Source organism: Bombina bombina, chromosome 6, assembly GCF_027579735.1.
Source record: "Bombina bombina isolate aBomBom1 chromosome 6, aBomBom1.pri, whole genome shotgun sequence".
NCBI classification, from domain to species: Eukaryota; Metazoa; Chordata; class Amphibia; order Anura; family Bombinatoridae; genus Bombina; species Bombina bombina.
Genome location: NC_069504.1, coordinates 820,335,118 through 820,356,288, shown reverse-complemented (window position 1 = coordinate 820,356,288; position 21,171 = coordinate 820,335,118). Strand labels below are relative to the sequence as shown.

The window sequence follows — 21,171 nt, the reverse complement described above, 5'->3', positions numbered from 1 at the left end:
CATAATTCGAATATTACATTTAAAGAAAAAGCATTAGAAATACTATTACAATCTAAATTCGAATTTTTCGAATTCGAATATTGCATAATTCGAATATTACATTTAAAGAAAAAGCATTAGAAATACTTTTACAATCTAAATTCAAATTTTTCGAAAAGAATATTTCGAATGTAATAAAATTCGAAAACCGAACATTCAAAAATCGAATGTTAGAATGTTATGTAAACATTCGAAATTCGGTTCGAACGAACGAATGTGTTAAAATTCGTGCCGTTTTTCGAATGTTGCGAAACATTCGCCCATCCCTAATCACCAGACCAGGGACATATTAAATATAAGGTTGGCAAAAGCTTTTATACAAAGATAACTGTATACATAGGGCTGAATGTATTAAGAAGAGGATGCTAGTTTGAGCCCTTGTGGGGCAGGTTTACTCATGTGAGCCTGCTTTCTGCGAAGTAAGAACTAGCAGTCACCCTACCACTGCTTCATATACTCTTTGCCAAATCTGAGGTGGCGGAGATAAAACACCCTGTACAAGTTTATGTGGGGGGGATTGACAAGACTTGTTTTTGCATGATTTGTTGCACAAGAGTAGGGGCGGCATTGCGCAAGGAAGTCCTCGTGCAATGGTACATGTGGGCAGTGGACATACAGTGTCTGCTGCCCTACACTGCAAATGCAGATGGAGAGGTTCCCAAATCTGCTTGTGATTTAGTACGTTAGGCCCCATAGACAAAAGTGTACTGTAATTTGGACTAAAAATGTTTTTACAATCAAAATTTGTAGGCACACTTCAGGTTTTCTCTGTGACACGGCACGCTATTTGAGAAACACTGTTCCACTGTAAATTCTCAAGAATGTACTCAAGGCTCTCTGAGAACAGTGGGAAAAAAATATGTTTTTCAGATATAAATTACAAAGATGTTGGCAAATGGAAATGAAAGGGACATGAAACCAAAAAAAAATATTTCATGATTTAGACATACAGTAGAGCATACAGTTTTAAACAACTTTCCAATTTACTTCTATTATTTAATTTGCTTCCTTTTCTTGTTATCCTTTACTGAAAGTTGTATCTAGGAAAGCTCAGGAGCAGCAAAGAACCTAGGTTCTAGCTGCTGATTGGTGGCTGCATATACTGTATATGTATATATATATATATATATATATATATATATATATATATATATACAGTATATATATATATATATATACCGATTGCCATTGGCTCACCCATCTGTTCAGTTAGAAACAGTAGTGCATTGGTGCTCCTTCAACAAGGGATACCAAGAGAATGAAGCAAATTTGATAATAGAAGTAAAATGCAAAGTTGTTTAAAATAGTATGTTCTACCTAAATCATGAAAGAAAATGTTTGGGTTTCATGTCCCTTTAATGCTAAATAGAATGATGTGTTAAACGTAAAGATTGGCCAGAAAATAATATGCAGATATTTTTATATATATATATATATATATATATATATATATATATATATATATATATATATATATATATATATATATATATATATATATATATTTGTTGTTAAATATTGAAAAAAAAAGTGCAATTGTAGTAGTTGCCATAAAACAGTAGATGCTGCAATATTGTAACCTATGTTTCCTTCTCTGTTGAACCCAATAATGCATATTTTCAAATTGGTCACTTGAGTGTGCAACAAATGGCATATAGCAGTTTAAGTCTGGAGTTAAAGGGATAGTCTAGACAAAATTAAACTTTCAGATAGAGCATGCAATTTTAAGCAACTTTCTAATTTACTCCTATTATCAATTTTTATGTTATCTTTATTTGAATGTAAGCTTAGGCGCCGGCCCATTTTTGGGTCAGCACCTGGGTAGCGTTTGCTGACTGGTGTCTAAATTTAGCCTCCAATCAGCAAGCACTATCCAGGTACTAAACCAAAAGTGGGCTGGCTCCTAAGCTTACATTCTTGCTTTTTCAAATAAAGATACCTAGAAAATGAAGAAAATTGATAATAGGTGTAAATTAGAAAGTTGTTTAAAGGGACAGTCTAGTCCAAAAAAAACTTCCATGAATCAGATAGGGCATGTAATTTTAAACAATTTTCCAATTTACTTTTATCACCAATTTTTCTTTGTTCTCTTGGTATTCTTAGTTGAAAGCTTAACCTAGGAGGTTCATATGCTAATTTCTTAGACCTTGAAGGCCGCCTCTTAAGAATGCATTTTAACAGGTTTTTCACCACTAGAGGGTGTTAGTTCATGTTTTTATATAGATAACACTGTGCTCGTGCACGTGAAGTTACCTGGGAGCCATCACTGATTGGCTAAACTGCAAGTCTGTCAAATAACTGAAATAAAGTGGCAGTCTGCAGAGGCTTAGATACAAGATAATCACAGAGGTAAAAAATATATAAATATAACTGTGTTGGTTATGCAAAATTAGGGAATGGGTAAAAAAGGGATTATCTATCTTTTAAAACAATAACAATTCTGGTGTAGACTGTCCCTTTAAAATGGTATGCTCTATCTGAATCATGAAAGTTTAATATTGACTAGACCACTTCCACTTCACTAGACTATCCATTTAATGCTTCCACTTCTAACAGGAATTGGAAAGCCCACCCCTTTTACAATAAAAGGGACAGTATAGTGATAAAATGACATGCACTAATTATTTTAAACATGCAATTTTATAACTCTTGACATTGCAAATCTATTTGACCCAGCTATGCAACTAGAGCTGCTGATTGGATCAGCAGCAGTTTCCACTTGTGACCAGCATTGTTCTGTGGCTCTCCAGTAGTAATTTAACTATGTATATAACCCCTTTGTGGGTAGTTAAGCACATAGATTTGTTGCAGTGTTAGTGATAAATTTACATGCTCAAACAGCCCCAGGAAATTGGGAGAAAATAAATAATGAAAGTAAATTGCAAACTTGTTTTTCTACATACGTATAATTAAAAGGCCTCGAAAGACTATGGGGCCGAATTATAATTGTGCGAGCGGGCATGATCCAATATTGTGGGTCATGTCCGCTGCACATCAATAAATGCCGACAGCATATCAATTTATCATTGCACCAGCAGTTCTTGTGAACTGCTGGTGCAATGCCGCCCCCTGCAGATTCGCAGCCAATCGGCCGCTAGCAGGGTGTGTCAATCAACCTGATCGTATTCCATCGGGTTGATTTCTGGTGATGTCTGTCCGCCGCCTCAGAGCAGGCGGACAGGTTATGGAGCAGCCTGATGGCTCGCCATAAACACGGGGCATCAAGCTCCATACGGAGCTTGATAAATATGCCCCCAAATGTTTCTTCGGTGATTCAGACAGAGCATGCAATTTTAAAAAAAAAAATCAATTTACTTCTATTATCAAATTTACTCAGTTCTCATGGTATTCTTTGTTGAAGAGAAATCTAGATAGGTAGCGTGCACATTACTGTAGCAGCGCATGACAGAAAACACTGCTGTCACCTATTGTTCTTGCAGATGCATAACATAGTTATAAAACTGCTGCCATATATTGCTCTAGTAATGTGCACACTCCTACACCTCCCTAACTGTTTTCCAGCAAAGATTACCAAAAGAACAAAGTATATTTGCTCATAGAAGTTCATTAAAATTTTACACTCTGAACCATGAAAGATTTTTGGATGGTTTTATGTCCCTTTAAGCATTTTATATTAGATTTATATTACAAAATTAGTTTAATGTCTCCTCCCTTTTGTAAACCTTTATAGGATATATACCGTTCAGGTAGTCACACTTATGCAAATGGTGCATACATTTAAAATAAGCATTAGTTATTATGTTTATTTGAATTGTTCTTATGGCATCAAGCAATGTGAAAGTTGTTTTTGTGTGAGGATTATACAATCAAAACTATAATTAAAATATTATTGTAACCCAGTTTGCTGTGAACATTATAATATACAGAAAGTGTAGGTAACATAGATTATATAACATTTAAAATACAAATATTGTTTCTGCTGTGTATGATACATCATTTTGAAATAGATTTTATATCAGTAAACAGTTCTAGTTTCCATATTATGTGATTTTGCGCTTCAAAATAAATTATACAATTGTATATATATATATACATCCCAACCTGCAAAAACTCATTTCAGGGAGGTGGCTTCACTTGCTACCCCCCCCCCCCCCAGTTATATATTGGACACCTTGAAACCCTAAATAAGATAGAGACTTATCATTAAAATAGCTTGTTAAATGCTTAAATATTTTAGAATACGAAGTTTAATTATGTGCAGTAAATAAGGTAGTATTTGTGTTTTATTTTATTAAAATCAGTGGGGGGCTTTTTGGTTACTGATGCATGCTTTAAGGGTTTTATAACGTCCTAGCAACTAAAGGCATTCTTAAAGAAACACTTTTCCAGATTTGGGCCACATTGGATCATGGTACTTGGGGCGCGATCCGATATAGATCGCAGTTTGCGGCGCAAGCGAGGGAACCGGTGTCGCCCGCAGTTTCAGCTCGCAACTCGAGCTATCCCATATAGGTCACCGTCAGATGCTAACGTGCCGTAAGTCTGACAAACCAGCGATGTCCAGAAATCTGCGCAAGTACAAATTTCTGGCGTCGCCAGTGACTTGCGCCACGTTAGAAACTGCCGGCGCCTATAAAACCTGACTAAAGTCTAAAACACCCGCACTGTCTAACACGCCTCCCTAACATAGCCCGCACTGTCTAACACCCCTCCCTAACATAGCCCGCACTGTCTAACCCTCTATCCGCTATCCCCCCTCACTAGCCTAACAATAAAAAAGCTATTAACCCCTAAACCGCCGCTCCCATACCCTGCCGCAACCTAATAAAGTTATTAACCCCTAAACCGCCGCTCCCGTACCCCGCCGCCAGCTATATTATATCTATAACCCCCTAAAGTGAGCCCCTAACACCGCCGCCATCTATATTAAAATTATTAACCCCTAATGTAAGCCCCTTACACCGCCGCCATCTCTATTAAAATGATTAACCCCTAATTTAATCTACCTACCCCGCCGCCAGCTATATTATCTATATTAACCCTAAGTATATTATAGTTAATATAGGTATTACATTATATATATTAACTATATTAACCCTAATTATATTAGGGTTAATATAGTTACTATAGTATTTATATTAACTATATTAACTCTATCTAACCCTAACACCCCTAACTAAATTTATATTAAATTAATCTAATTCATTTATAAACTAAAATATTCCTATTTAAATCTAAATACTTACCTATAAAATAAACCCTAAGATAGCTACAATATAATTAATAATTACATTGTAGCTATGTTAGGGTTAATATTTATTTTACAGGTAAATTGTTAATTATTTTAACTAGGTATAATAGATATTAAATAGTTATTAACTATTTAATATCTACCTAGTTAAAATAATTACCCAATTACCTGTAAAATAAATCCTAACCTAAGTTATAAATACACCTACACTATCAATAAATTTAATAAACTACAAAAATCTATCTAAAAATACAATTAAATTAACTAAACTAAATTACAAAAAAAAACAAACACTAAATTACAAAAAATAAAAAAAAGATTACAAGATTTTTAAGCTAATTACCCTAATAAAATAATAAACCCCCAAAATAAAAAAAATTCCCTGCCCTATTCTAAATTAAACAAATTTCAAAGCTCTTTACCTTACCAGCCCTTAAAAGGGCCTTTTGTGGGGCATGCCCCAAAGAATTCAGCTCTTTTGCATACAACAAATACAATCCCCCCCCCCCATTACAACCCACCACCCACATACCCCTATTCTAAAACCACCCAAACCCCCCTTAAAAAAGCCTAAAACTACCCCCCTGAAGATCTCCCTACCTTGTCTTCACCACACCGGGCCGAACTCCTGATCCGATCCGGGCGATGTCTTCCTCCAAGCGGCAAAGAAGAATTCTTCCTCCGGCGATGTCTTCCTCCAAGCGGCAAAGAAGAATTCTTCCTCCGGCGACGTCTTCCTCCAAGCGGCAGCAAAGTCTTCATTCTTCCGGCGGCATCTTCAATCTTCTTTCTTCGCTCCGCCGCCGCGGAGCATCCATCCCGGCCGACTACTGAACTTGGAATGAGGTACCTTTAAATGACGTCATCCAAGATGGCGTCCGCCGAATTCCGATTGGCTGATAGTATTCTATCAGCCAATCGGAATTAAGTTAGAAAAATCTGATTGGCTGATTGAATCAGCCAATCAGATTCAAGTTCAATCCGATTGGCTGATCCAATCAGCCAATCAGATTGAGCTCGCATTCTATTGGCAGTTCCGATCAGCCAATAGAATGCGAGCTCAATCTGTTTGGCTGTTCGGATCAGCCAATCGGATTGAACTTGAATCTGATTGGCTGATTCAATCAGCCAATCAGATTTTTCTAACTTAATTCCGATTGGCTGATAGAATCCTATTAATTTAGAATAGGGCAGGGAATTTTTTTTATTTTGGGGGTTTATTATTTTATTAGGGGGCTTAGAATAGGTGTAATTAGCTTAAAAATCTTGTAATTTTTTTTTATTTTTTGTAATTTAGTGTTTGTTTTTTTTTGTAATTTAGTTTAGTTAATTTAATTGTATTTTTAGATAGATTTTTGTAGTTTATTAAATTTATTGATAGTGTAGGTGTATTTATAACTTAGGTTAGGATTTATTTTACAGGTAATTGGGTAATTATTTTAACTAGGTAGATATTAAATAGTTAATAACTATTTAATATCTATTATACCTAGTTAAAATAATTAACAATTTACCTGTAAAATAAATATTAACCCTAACATAGCTACAATGTAATTATTAATTATATTGTAGCTATCTTAGGGTTTATTTTATAGGTAAGTATTTAGATTTAAATAGGAATATTTTAGTTTATAAATGAATTAGATTAATTTAATATAAATTTAGTTAGGGTTAGATAGAGTTAATATAAATACTATAGTAACTATATTAACCCTAATATAATTAGGGTTAATATAGTTAATATATATAATGTAATACCTATATTAACTATAATATACTTAGGGTTAATATAGATAATATAGCTGGCGGCGGGGTAGGTAGATTAAATTAGGGGTTAATAATTTTAATAGAGATGGCGGCGGTGTAAGGGGCTTACATTAGGGGTTAATAATATTAATATAGCTGGCGGCGGTATAGGGGGATTAGATTAGGGGTTAATAATTTTTATATAGGTGGCGGCGGTGTAAGGGGTCAGATTAGGGGATAGATAAGGTAGATGGCGGCGGTTTTAGGGGCTCACAGTAGGGGGTTAGTTTATGTAGATGGCGGCCGGGTCCGGGAGCGGCGGTTTAGGGGTTAATAACTTTATTAGGGATTTCGGGGGGGGGGATCGCTGTTGACAGGTAGATAGACATTGCGCATGCGTTAGGTGTTAGGTTTATTTTAGAAGATCGCGGTTGACAGGGAGATAGACATTGCGCATGCGTTAGGTGTTAGGTTTATTTTCTAGTTAGTTTAGGGAGTTACGGGGCTCCAATAGTCAGCGTAAGGCTTCTTACGGCTGCTTTTTGTGGCGAGGTGAAAATGGAGTAAGTTTTCTCCATTTTCGCCACGTAAGTCCTTACGCTGCATATTGGATACCAAACTGCGCTGGTTTGGTATACCTGCCTATGGCCCAAAAAACTACGGGCGACGGCAGAAATATACGCGCGTAACTTCTAGGTTACGCCGTATATAGGATACCAAATCAGCGTAAATATTGGCGTCGCCGGCTTTTGCGGGCGACGATTTATATCGGATCGACCCCTTGGAGTTTCAGGGAGATTGCATTCCATTTGCTGGCATCAGGGAGCCGCTATTACAATAAGGGAGACTCCCTGAACTTCAGGGAGAGTTTTTGTTTTTTTTCTTCAAAAAGTAGGAACTTTATACAAATAAAAACGTTTGTTTAGAAAGCAAATTCAAGAAATATAAATAGTAAATACATGACCCCATAATTAGGCACTACTTTTCTCAAAATAAATACACATACCACCAATGCTTGGGTTGTAAAGGCTGCAGCTTATTTATTATAAAAACATGTAAATAACCAAATAACTTATAACATTATAAATAAAAAGTAATTGAAAAAACAACCCCAAAGTGCTTGCCCTGTAAAAGGTCTAATAAATGACATCACCAACCCGGTAATGTATCTGTTAAACCTCTCCTGAACCACCAAAAGGTACCCAATTTAAAGTCCATCATTTTCAAAAGGCAGGCACACCGCCAGCAATGACAAAGTACACCACCCCAGAAGTGATCTACAGCATACCTCCCAATCAGTGTTCCCTCTAAGGCCTAGCAGTGAAACAGTTAATAAGGGAACAACACCTTGCAGTCTCCATTGTGTATTGTTTGCTAATTGATCTAACTGTTTCACTGCTGGGCCGCTCACAAAACTGATCTTAGAAGGAACACTGCTCCCAATACAAAGTCACCATTTTGTAGGTGAAGGTGTCGTGGTTGGATAGTAGGTGGAATTGTGGGTGTGTCTGGGCAATGTGCGGGTGTGTTGGGTTGCCTCTGGGTGGGGCTAAGGGACCTGCAAATAGGGACAAATGTCTGTCTCAGAGGGACAGCGGGATACAGCTCAAAATTAGGGATTGTCCCTCTAAAATAGGAACAATTGGGAGGTCTGCTACAGGGAGGGAGGGAGCTTCTTCTCACTTGCTGGTCTAAAAATAAAAAGACCCTCCCATCCTCCTTAACTTCTTTTATATCACTAAAAAAAAACACCCTTCTTTGAATAATAAAAGTATACAACAATTTTTTTAACTTCACTTTATTAAACATTTTACATTATAATCTCAAAGTGTTACTGTCCCTTTAAACTAACATTTACTGTTTGCAGAGTATTCTGTGAAGGGAGGTTTTTTTTATATCATTATATGATAAACTGTCCTACTCTCTACATACCTGCTTTCTTAGATTAAAGGGGACATTTTAGCCAAACATTTAATCTCATGTACATGATAAACAAACAGGAAATGTGCAACGGATATCAGGTATCAGTTGCTGTCTGGCTAATAGGGACAACTCCTACAGTTGTATTGACTTGCAAGGACACACCTACAAAATCTGGGCAACATTTTCTCTTCTTAACTATGTGTTTGCAGGCTCGCTTATAGGAACGAAAAAGCCTTAGAAACAAAATTGGGTTTCATATCCCTTTAAGGGCTAGATTTTATTTTATCATGATTCATATAGAGCATGCAATTTTAAGCAACTTTCTAATTTACTCGTGTTATAAATTTTTGGTTCAGCACCTGGACAACGCTTTCTGATTGGTGGCTACATTTACATTCCTGATTTTTTTTTAAATAAAGATACCAAGAGAATGAAGACAAACTGATAATAGGAGTAAATTAGAAAGTTGCTTAAAATCGCATGCTTGAGAGAACATTTTTGTGTTTCATATCCCTTTAATCTTATTTTTTTTTCTGTTTCTTTTTCAGTTTCAATTTCAAACTTATTTTATAGTTGTCTTGACTCTCTGCCTTTTACTTTTTTCCTCTTATTTCCTTTTTTATGTTCTCTCTACTATACTAATTTACTCTACTGCATTAAAGGGACAGTCTAGTCAAAATAAACTTTCATGATTCAGATAGAGAATGTAATTTTATACAGCTTTCCAATTTACTTTTATGATCAATTTTGCTTGGTTCTCTTGGTATTCTTAGTTGAAAGCTAAACCTAGGTAGGCTCATATGCTAAGCCCTTAAAGGCCGCTTCTTATCTAAATGCATTTTAACGTTTTTTTCACAGCTAGAGAGCATTGGTTCATGTGTGCCATATAAATAACATTGTGCTCACCCACCTGGAGTTACCTAGGGTAAGCACTGATTGGCTGAAATACAAGTCTGTCAAAATAACTGAAATAATGTAGCAGTCTGCAGAGGCTTAGATACAAAGTAGTCACAGAGGTAAAAAGTATATTAATATAACAGTGTTGGTTATGCAAAACTGGGGAACGGGTAATAAAGGGATTATCTATCTTTTTAAACAATAACAATTCTGGTGTAGACTGTAGACTGTCCCTTTAAGCATTGTTCATACCTCTGCTGTATTTGATTCCCTTCTTAAATCATGGTTTGCTGGTATTTTCTTTGTATTATTAATTATACACGGAACAAGTCTGACTAATATGTTACAATCTTTACTATGCTTTAGGGAATGAGATCTTTGAATGAAATGCCAAAACTTGTGACGTCACAGACCTCCAGAAGCACTGATGGTAAGATATTAACCCAGGGGATTCATATATTTTTTTTAGATGATACTAAATGCAATAACTCCCTTTGCCATGTGTAATCTCTTATTTCAAACAAACAATGGGTTAAATCACTCTTGTGAGTGTACTATGTATGGCCTGATGGGAGACATTCAAAAGAAAAAGAGAAAAGAATACATTCTCTAAGCACTCACTTGCAATGGTTACTTAGTACATAGATGTGAATGAGGCCTCATGTTAAAATGTAACTTTTAATAATTATATTAAAATTAGCAATTAAGGGCCTAATGCAAATAAAAACATTTAAAAATTGTATCAAATTTCATTGCTTAGAAGTCTAGGGAAAATAACCGTTTGACCAAATTAAATTACACATATAAAGGAACTAGTTCATATAAACAGAGTTTTAACATTCAGATTCAGAGGCCCATTGTAGTTTACTTGGCGAGTTAAAAAGATTCCTAATTTAGAAAGACATAGGGGTCCATTTATTAAGCAACGGTTGCTGCTTCAGAGCCCCATTGTTTCAGATCCTCCTGAAATGGAAGTTAAAAAGCAGCAGTCATAAGATCGCCGCTCCTTAACTTCTCCGCCACCTTTTAGGTGGTGGACTGAAATCATCCCGATCTACAGCGAATCATGTCCGCTCACCTCTTAATAAATGTGCCCCTATGTTTGCGTGTGCTCCACAAAAGTGGAAGATCGGTGGGCTTATCCTATTCTCTCTTTAAGAGACCTACTATAATTATTTTAATTAAACATGAAGAAAGGGTCAAGGAGCACTTTGAAATATAACTTTGCTTTATTCATTCCGTGATAAAAGATAAACCTTTACAAAATTCAAGTGGATTCTGCTGATGTCAGCTACCTAGCTAAATCTTTTAACACGGATTGAATAAAGCGAAGTTTTGTTTCGAAGTGCTCCTTGACACTTTCTTCATGTTAAATTGTCATTGAGCCATGAGTCGAGCACTAGAATACCTTTGCAAGCAAGGTTTGGGTGCACAGAGGGAGGCATTCGAGGGATTGAGACAGTGGAGGTGACGTCACAAAGGGCGCTTGGATGCTGCAGACTCTAGAGAGTTGGAGAGTAGTTGTGAACAGTAGCGACAGGGAAGTCCGAAGGAGGGGAGAGGAAAGGTGTATACTGCGGATGAATGGGCGGTAGGACCACAGCCAGCGGAACAGCAAATATGGTATAGAACCTTTCTGTGTTTAACCTGCACTCCCTGAGGACCGATTTCCCGACTTTTGGACCCAGCAAAAGCAGTAAGAGGTTTGATTGTTTTGCCTGTGTTAACTCTGTGTCCGACTGTCCATCCTTGAATACATCAGTATTAACAATTATATTTGTCTTCCCCGTTTTTTTGTGCCAGAGGATTAGGGGTGAGTTTCTTCTCCAGTTTTTTGGGGGACTGTTTCAAACTACTATAATTATTATCCAAACGATTATCCTCCAGTCCCCCAAAAAGGTGTTCACTTGCCAGGGGCCTGGGGGGATAATCTTTGCCTGCATAATATGAATAATGATTGATTACGTTTTCCTTGTCTTGCTGATTCGGAGTTGATTCCTGCCTAAATCTTTTTGGATAATAATTGTAGTAAATTGTAGTAGGCCTCATTCACACCTATTTACTGAGTAGCGATTGCAAGTGAGTTCTTATAGAATGTATACTTTTCTCTTTTTCTTTTGAATGTATTATTTCAGTTACATTTGGCACCACCCCCCACATGCAATTTCATTCTTGGATTTTTTTCCTTGACTGGTGCCCAGGTATATTATGTGTTGATTTCTGGAAATATAATTTTTCTAAAAACCTCTTTAGATTTAAGAATGATGGGAGACCTGATATGTGTTTGTTTAGGGTAATCAAGAGCTTAATAGTGCATGTCCGTTTCTGGCAATCAAGCGGTTAAGTCTAATTTGTCTAATTTCAGATGTTAGAAATGCACTGAACAGCGTGCAGCAGGAAATCAATTTGTACGCAAGCAACATCCCTATAAGGCAGTACATTGATCCTATTAGCAAAGCTTTGCTGGATATTGAATACAAGACCAGTTCATATGGGCAAGACTTGCAATACTACGACTATTACAGGTAAATAAAAATCTTTATAGATAAAGCTTCATCTTCCTTATGAATGGGTTAGCTGTTATATTTTTGCAACAGAAAAAAAAACATATACACATATACTTAAAGGGACATAATACTCATATGCTAAATCAGTTGAAACTGATGCAGTATAACTGTAAAAAGCTGACAGGAAAATATCACCTGAGCATCTCTATGTAAAAAAGGAAGATATTTTAGATCACAATCTCCTCAGCTCAGCAGAGAAAGTTCTGTGTAAAAAGTTATAATTCAGCTGCTCCCCGCTGCAGGTAAAAAAAATAAATAAATGAAGAAATGAACAGCAGCCAATCAGCACCTGCAGTGCTGAGGTCATGAACTCTTTTACTGTGATCGCATTAGATTTGACTTAAAGGGCCAGTAAACCTAAAAAATAATGTTATATAATTCTGCACATAGTGCAGAATTATATAACATTATATTAGCGCTAGCTTTATGCAATCTAATATTGCCTGTAAATTTTTATAAAAATAACTGTTTTTCAGACCCGCTCTCTGTGCTCTTCTGAGCGGGTCTGTTTTTATCACAGAGCGCATCTGGCCAGCTGTCCAGTCACAGCCCGGCCCGACCGCGCGATTACTCTCAGTGCAGCTCGCTCCTCCTCTGCCTGACAGCGGGAGCGAGCTGCACTGAGAGTAATGGCGCGGTCGGGCCGGTCTGTGACTTGACAGCTGGCCAGAAGCGCTCTGTGATAAAAACAGACCCGCTCAGAAGAGCACAGAGAGCGGGTCTGAAAAACAGTCTTTTTATAAAAAATTACAGGCAATATTAGATTGCATAAAGCTAGCGCTTATATAATGTTATATAATTCTGCACTATATGCAGAATTATATAACATTATATTTTAGGTTTACTGGCCCTTTAACTCTCATGAGATTTCATAGTAAACTTCCTTTAAACTGAATAGGGAAATAACATGAGCGTGCACGAGGCTCAACTCCTTAGCTGTCCTGGGATAGACATACTGAATGCTGCTTAGAAGTTCTTTACAATGGGATGTGGCTACTAAGGAACTTTTGAGGTAAAATATCTTTCTTTTTTACATAGAGATGTTCAGGTGATATTTTCTAGTCAGCTTTTTACAGCTATGCTGCTGCACTTTCAAGTGTTTTAACAGTTTTATGGCCCTTTAAACTAAATATGGAAATAACATGAGTGTGCATGAGGCACGTTTTCTTGCAGGTCCCAGGACAGGCATACTGATTTGCTGCTTAAAGTCCTTTGCAATGGGTTGTGAATACTTGAGTCTTAAGAAGATTTTGAGGTAAAATATATTTCTTTTTTTACATAGAAATGTTCAGGTGATATTTTCTAGTCAGCTTTTTACAGCTATACTGCATCCCTTTCAAGTGTTTCAACATTTAGGTATCATAACCCTTTAAAGTATTTAAAAAAAAAAAAAAAATCTACCCAATCAATTGGTGGCTGCATATATTTATTGATTGTCATTGGCTCACCCATGTGTTCAGTTAGAAACCAGTAGTGCGTTGCTGCTCCTTCAAAAAAATGATATCAAGAGAATGAAGCAAATTTAATAATAGAAGTAAACTGAAAAGTTGTTTAAAATGTTATGTTCTACTTAAATCATAAAAGAAAATGTTTGGGTTTCATGTCCCTTTAAGTGTCATTGTATAGTATTTTGAGTGTGCATTTGTTGTCTATGCAATAGTACTGTATATAAAATGTTTGTGATGGTTTTTTATAGGTATGATATAATTTGCTTGTGTTTATTTTACCTTCAAGCAAATCATTTTAACTCTTTATGCACCAGGAACCCTAACATACCAACATCCATTAGATTAAAAAAAAAACATGGAATAGAATGCAACCTGTTTTAAAGGGACAGTAATGTAAAAAATAAACTTAAATTGATTGGTTATAGCATGAAATTCGAAAAACAACTTCCCAATGTTCTTTTTGTTATCAATTTCGCTTAGTTCCTTAGTTACATTTTACTAGGTTAGCTCAGGAGCATGCACGTGTCTTTAGCCATCGGGCAGCAGTGTTTGCAACAATGTTTATAAAAAAATTATACATAGTTGCAAACACTGCTGCCATATAATGCAAAAGGGACGTGCATGCTCTTGTTTTCAGCTTACCTAGAATTATCCTCTCTGAATTATGAATGTTTATTTTTTACATTACTGTCCATTTAAATCCTGAATCATATGGGGTGCTGGATACTGAGTCCCCCTTTTCTTAATTATTAGTTCATTTCCCTATTTAGAATTCTCCTTTTTTTTTTTTTTTTTCTTTTTTTAACAATGTTTTGTTTTTTTCAATAAAGTTTAAGACAGTTGCCTAATAAAACTTTCTATTGTTCTTCTGTAAATCTGCAGACAATAAAATATTTCATCTCTAATCTATTTTATAAACCTTTAAATTGCTCTTCCAGACTATTGCCTCTCCCAGAAATTTGTCCCAGGATTTTGTCACCTACATTAAAGGGACATTAAACACTAAATAAATGCTAGATAGAATGATGCAGACAAAGAAAAAATTAGTCTGCGTATATCATGTAGATTTATTTTTTTAAAATTTTATCAGTTGTTTAAATATTTAAATAAATAAATAAATAGATAACAAAATAAGTTAAATGTTTTAGTGTCTATAAAACAATGGGAGCTGCCATGTTGTAACTTAGGTTACCTTCTCTGCTGTGGCCAATTAGGGACAGTTATAAATAGGTCACTAGAGTGTGCAGCCAATGGCTGTGTGGAATATAACAGTGTTCTGCACTTCCATTTCTAACAGGAACTGAAAAGCTCACAATTTCAGAAGGGAATTACAGGAAAGAGGACAGAATAAATAATGAACGTATATTGCAGAGATTGTTATACATACACAATGTATAACTTTTTATTCATTCAATGTGTTTAATGTCCCTTTAAAGAGACAGTCTACATCAGAATTTTTATTGTTTAAAAAGTTAGGTAATCCCTTTATTACCTATTCCACAGTTTTGCATAACCAACACTGTTATATTAATAAACTTTTTACCTCTGTGATTACCTTGTATCTAAGCCTCAGCAGCCTGCCCCCTTATTTCAGTTCTTTTGACACACTTGCATTTTAGCCAATCAGTGCTGACATAAATAATTCCACGATAGTGAGAAGAATGTTATCTATGTGGCACACATGAACAAGTGCTGTGCTGTGAAAAACTGTCAAAAAGCAATGAGATAAAAGGCAGCCTTCAAGGGCTTAGAAATTAGCATATTAGCCTACCTAGGTTTAGCTTTCAACAATAAATTCCAAGAGAAAAAAGCAAATTGGATGATAAAAGTAAATTGAAAAGTTATTTAAAATGACATGCCCTATCTGAATCATGAAAGTTTAATTTTAACTAGATTGTCCCTTTAAAAAACATTTTTACATATCTAAATAATATAAATTCACTTACTATAACTTCCTGTTCTTCAAATTACTGCCTAGAGGTTCCGCGTTTATACCATTCTTTATTCCTGTTTTTTATCCTGTTCCTTTTCATCAACCTCATTTTACTTCAAAAAATATCATGTCAAACTGTAACTCCCATTTTAAACATGTCTCTTAACTAGGATCATTTTCTTGTTCCTAGTAAGGAAATCATGTGATTACTTTTTTATTCTTGTTCCCAAAAATTGCAGACTTTATAAAGATTTGCCCCTTCATAGCCGTGAGCTGCATGTTCAGTTCAGTTATAATCAGTGGAGACATATTTATTTCCTAACTAATCACTTCTCGGCACCCAGAACAAGTCCCACTGTGATGGACACCGGCATCACAAAAATCTCTTTGAAAACCTTACAGAAGAAACAAATTTAGAAAACAAAACTCTCTCTTTAAAGCAATCTAATCTAAGATATTTGCAAAATAAAAACTGAAAACAATTCCGATGTAAACAAATTAAAATCACGCGATCGTGCATACGGTCGCGAGATTTCAATGATGGGATCGGGTCAGGGGGGTATCCCTATGATGCTAGGCATGCCCTTCATGCCACAATCCCAATCTGTAAGCGCCGTTGGCTTCAGTATAGCTAAAGCCCAGTGCAGTTAGGACGGCATGGAACATCCTAACAGCGGCAAAAGGTTAAAGGGACACTAAACCCAAATGTTTTCTTTCATGATTCAGATAGAGCATGCAATTTTAAGTAACTTTCTAATTTACTCCTATTTTTTCATTCTTTTGGTATCTTTATTTGTAAAGAAAGAATGTAAGCTTAGGAGCCGGCCTATTTTTGGTTCAGAACCTGGGTTACGCTTGCTTATTGGTAACTGAATGAAGCCACCAATCGGCAAGTGCTACCCAGGGTTCTGAACCAAAAATGGGCCGGCTCCTAAGCTTCCATTCTTGCTTTTAGTATCACTTTAAATGGAAAAAATCAAGATATCAAGTATTTTGCACTTTTCACAGCTATAGAGGGTAATGGCAGGTACATCCACTAAGAAAATGCTTGGAAAGATTGCTGAATAGATGCTCAATTAATTTAGAAGAACATGAAGCCCAATTCTATAATGCTCTCTGGACCAGGCAGTACTAAGAAGCCCCTGTCTAATTCTATAAAGGCAGTTTTACCTTCAGAACAGTGTGTCTAGCAAAGTGGTTACAATAGTTCCATAGGCATAGCTGAATATTCTCTACCAGGTCTGGTGTGTTTTGTAAACATTTGGCCCCTGCAGAGCTCACCGTTTTTTCTTGCAAACTAAAAAGGTGACAAGATTGTGTCAAAATACACAAAACACTTATTACCCGAAAAACACCTACATACAAAAATAGATTTGTATTGGCTGCTGATTTTCATTTTTAAAGTACACCTCATGATTCCTGCTAAGGTCGCTCTCCCCAGTGAAGTTTCCCTTCCAAGCAAGCTCCAATACTTTCTATCGGAAATTCATAGGGACAGATCCTTTTTAAAAGTGACATAAAACCCAAAACATTTTTTTCATGATTTAGATAGAGAATACAATTTTAAAAAATAGTTTACAATACTTCTATTATCCAATTTGCTTTGTTCTCATGTTATTCTTTGTGGAAGACATATCTAGATAGGTAGTTTTCACATTTCTGGAGGACTACGTGACAGGAAATAGTGCTACCATCTAGTGCTCTTGCTAATGTATAATATTGTTGGTAAACAGCTGTTATATAGTGCTGTAGATACATGCACGCTCCTGAACTTAACGTTCTACTTTTCAACAAAGGATAACAAGAAAAATAAGAACATTTGATAATATAAGTTCATTAGAAAGTTGCTAAAATTGTATGTTCTATCTGAATCATGAAAGAAAAAAATTGGGTTTTATGTACATTTAAAGGGATAGAATAGGGCATGCAATTTTAAACATCTTTCCAATCTACTTTTATCATCAATTTTGCTTGGTTCTCTTGGTATTCTTAGTTGGATGCTAAAGCTAAGTATGCTCATATACTAAATTCTAAACCTTTGAAGACCGCCTCTTATCTGAATAAATTTGACATTTTTTTTACAACTAGAGGGTGCTAGTTCATATGTGCTATATAGATAACGTGTTCACACCAGTGGAATTACCTAGGAGTCAGCACTGATTGGCTAAAATGCAAGTCTGTCAAAAGAACTGAAATAAGGGGGCAATTTGCAAAGGCTTAGATACAAGGTAATCACAGAGGTAAAAAGTATATTTAAGTGACGGTAAAGTTAGCATAATCTCTATCAACTATAGCATTATGTGTGATAATTAAATGTAAGTTTAATTCATCACTTTCTCTATTTTCGCGTAAAATTTAAGCTATTACCTTTTTAAAGTTAGTTAGATACGTTCCCAAATCCAACCCGAAAAAAAAAAAATCACACTCTGTCACGTTTTTTCTAGACCAATTGATATTCTGTCTGTTAGGTGGCCGTCAGCCGACGTCATCTGCCCCTTTAAGCATAAGCGAATGTGCTAGTTCATTGCTCCAAATATTGAGAACGCTTGCAGAGTATTAATTAAAGCTAGGATTTCAACACTTAAAATTAGCGCATGCCCAGAAAAAAGAAGGATTTCTGATTATCGCAAGTGCAGTGGAAAGAACCAACTCGAGTAGCGCATGCGCAATTGAATTCTAATCGTGAACGCGCATATGAGAGATGTGGAGAGCGGGTGGGACCGCTCTACACATCACAACTTTAAGAACACGGAAGAAGGGCTTGGGAAAATATAGGTGTAATCGCTAAAATAATTTAGCGACTAGATTAAGGTGAATATGATATATGCTTGGTTGCCTTTAATACAGCTCAACTTTACCTTCACTTTAATATAACAGTGTTGGTTATACAAAACTGAGGAATAAAGGGATTAAGTATCTTTTTAAACAACAAAAATTCTGGTGTAGACTGTACTTTTAATAGAATTTCCTGAGGACAGCCCCTGCGAGTGCCAGGGTGGTTTTAATGATCTGGCCCATAATCTTACCTTTACAACAAGGAAACATCACAATCTTCTGTAAATCTAGGCCACTGTCAAATCTATCTCTTTTTAATTTTAGGTTAGTCGATGCGTTTATCTCCATCCTCTTGATTAACTTTCTATTCTACTCTGGCATCTGTGCTGTACATTTCACAAAGGCTGTTTACAAATGTGAGCTTTGATCTTTTTAATTACGTTTGCCATTAATATGTTAATCTAATGTTTCTCTATATTCTCTGCTACATTGGCTCATTGACTGCTGCTAACTAGATTATTACTTCCACAGTATCTATTCTACTTTATTTACATTAAAGAGATACTAAACCCAATTTTTTTCTTTCATGATTCAAATAGAGCATGCAATTTTAAGCAACTTTCTAATTTACTCCTATTATCAAATTTTCTTTGTTCTCTTGGTAACTTTATTTGAAAAAGTAGGAATGTAAGCTTATGATTTGGCTAAATGGAGCCACCAATTAGCAAGCGCTGTCCAGGGTTCTAAACTAAAAATGGGCCAGATCGTAAGCTTACATTCCTGCTTTTGTCAAATAAAGATACCATTGCTGGTTTATGTGTGTTTGTAACAATTAAGGAGTTAAATCACTGCTGTAGTTGTGTTATACAACCTGACCCCTTGTTTGAGTGTGTGGGTGAGATTACATATGTGGCAATGGGTGCAAAACCCGGCATCGCCAATTTTTTGTGGAATCTAGCAATCACATATACGGTGCAGCATACAATTTACGTGCGTATATTTTACCCGTCGCTCGCAGTTTTTACACCCATAATCTAACATAGAACCGGTGTTCTGTTAAGGGACCCAACTTTTGAAAAGAGCAAACCATGTCACTTCCTGTGATGTTACATCAGCTGTTGTACACATTTTGGCTCTAATGCGCATGCGTGACAGCGTCATCACATACCTGGCCGCATACGTCACTGGGAAACTATTTAGACCTGTGAAATTCAGAAGCCTGTCTATAGCGCATGCGTGGGATTTTCTATCACAAATGGAGGGGTTTATGGAAAGCTGTTTATTCGTCTCCTCGTCAATATTCGGAAGTCCGCCCCCCCCCCCCACTGCAACTACTCCCATTAAGCTGATTCTCCGTGCGTGTATGACAGCCAGCCACTCGGCTATCGCCACTGCTTCTTCTGTTGATCCAATGCTTACTGCTGCAACAAATGTTTAAACAATGACATTGAAGGGAGCCTGTGAAAAGCTGCATTGGATCAGCAGAAGAAGCAGTGGCGATAGCCGAGTGGCTGGCTGTCAAACACGCACAGAGACTCAGCTTAATGGGAGTAGTTGCAGTGGGGGGGGGGGCGGATTTCCGAATATTGCCGAGGAGACGAATAAACAGCTATAGAAAGGCTTCTGAATTTCACAAGTCATAATAGTTTCCCAGTGACGTATGCGGCCAGGTATGTGATGACACTGGCACTCATGCGCATTAGGGCCAAAATGTGTAAAACAGCTGATGTAATGCAAAAGTTTGGCCCCTTACCAGAACACCGGCATCACCAGTTTGGTTTCATATATTCAGCACAAGGACTTACGCGTGCAGAATGGAGAAATATTACTCCATTTTCACTTTGCCACACATAGGCAGGCGCAGCAAGCCTTGCGCTGACTATAAAAGTACCATAACTCCCTGGAAGCCTTATCAAAAACCTAACGCATGCGCGATACCAACCCCTAATCCACCATCCCCCCACATCGCAATCACTAATAACAGTATTAACACGTTATCTGTCAACCCCCCACACTGCAAACTACCTAATACACATATTAACCCCTAAACCGCCATTGCCCCACATAGCAAACTACCTAATAAACATATTAACGCCTAAACCACCAACCCCACCACAACGCAAACTACTATATAACTTTTTTGAGCAAAAGAATGCTGCTTCTTGGTTGGTAACTAGCCATAGAACACGCTATTATGCTGTTGTTCGTTCCCAGGTTGAGCACTTCTCTGTTTTTATTTATGCAAATTATGACCCTGAGGGAAGTCTCCTGTGCCTAGAGGGATATGGCTGCACTTCACTGACGAGGCCCATAAGGCCGAAACGTACATCTGGGGTTTGCCCTTTCTCTCGTTCAGAGAGGGATTGCCTGGTATTTCGGGGCTAAACTGCACTGTTAAGGTAGGATCAGATTACTATGATACAGGAAAGTTATTCTCTGTGAAAGGCACATGGTCAGCAAAATTAGGCTGCTTCTTTGGTGGTAACTAGCCATAGAACAAGCTATTATGCTGCTGTTCGTTCCCAGGTTGAGCGCTTCTAAAAAAAAAACAGTACACACAATAAAAAAAACTAAAATTACAACAACAAAAAACTAACGTTACAAAAAATAACAAATGAAATGATCCAAAAT

The 21,171-nt window shown here is 36.5% G+C and overlaps 1 protein-coding gene across 1 annotated transcript in view; it reads left to right on the top strand.

The window, feature by feature from the left end:
• The window catches only part of PROM2 (prominin 2), a 229,217-nt gene that overhangs the window by 140,107 nt on the left and 67,939 nt on the right, over positions 1-21,171 (top strand). The window contains exons 9-10 of the mRNA XM_053719461.1: positions 10,184-10,247; positions 12,183-12,342. Of these exons, the coding sequence (XP_053575436.1) occupies positions 10,184-10,247; positions 12,183-12,342 (224 nt within the window). The remainder of the gene's footprint in view (positions 1-10,183; positions 10,248-12,182; positions 12,343-21,171) is intronic.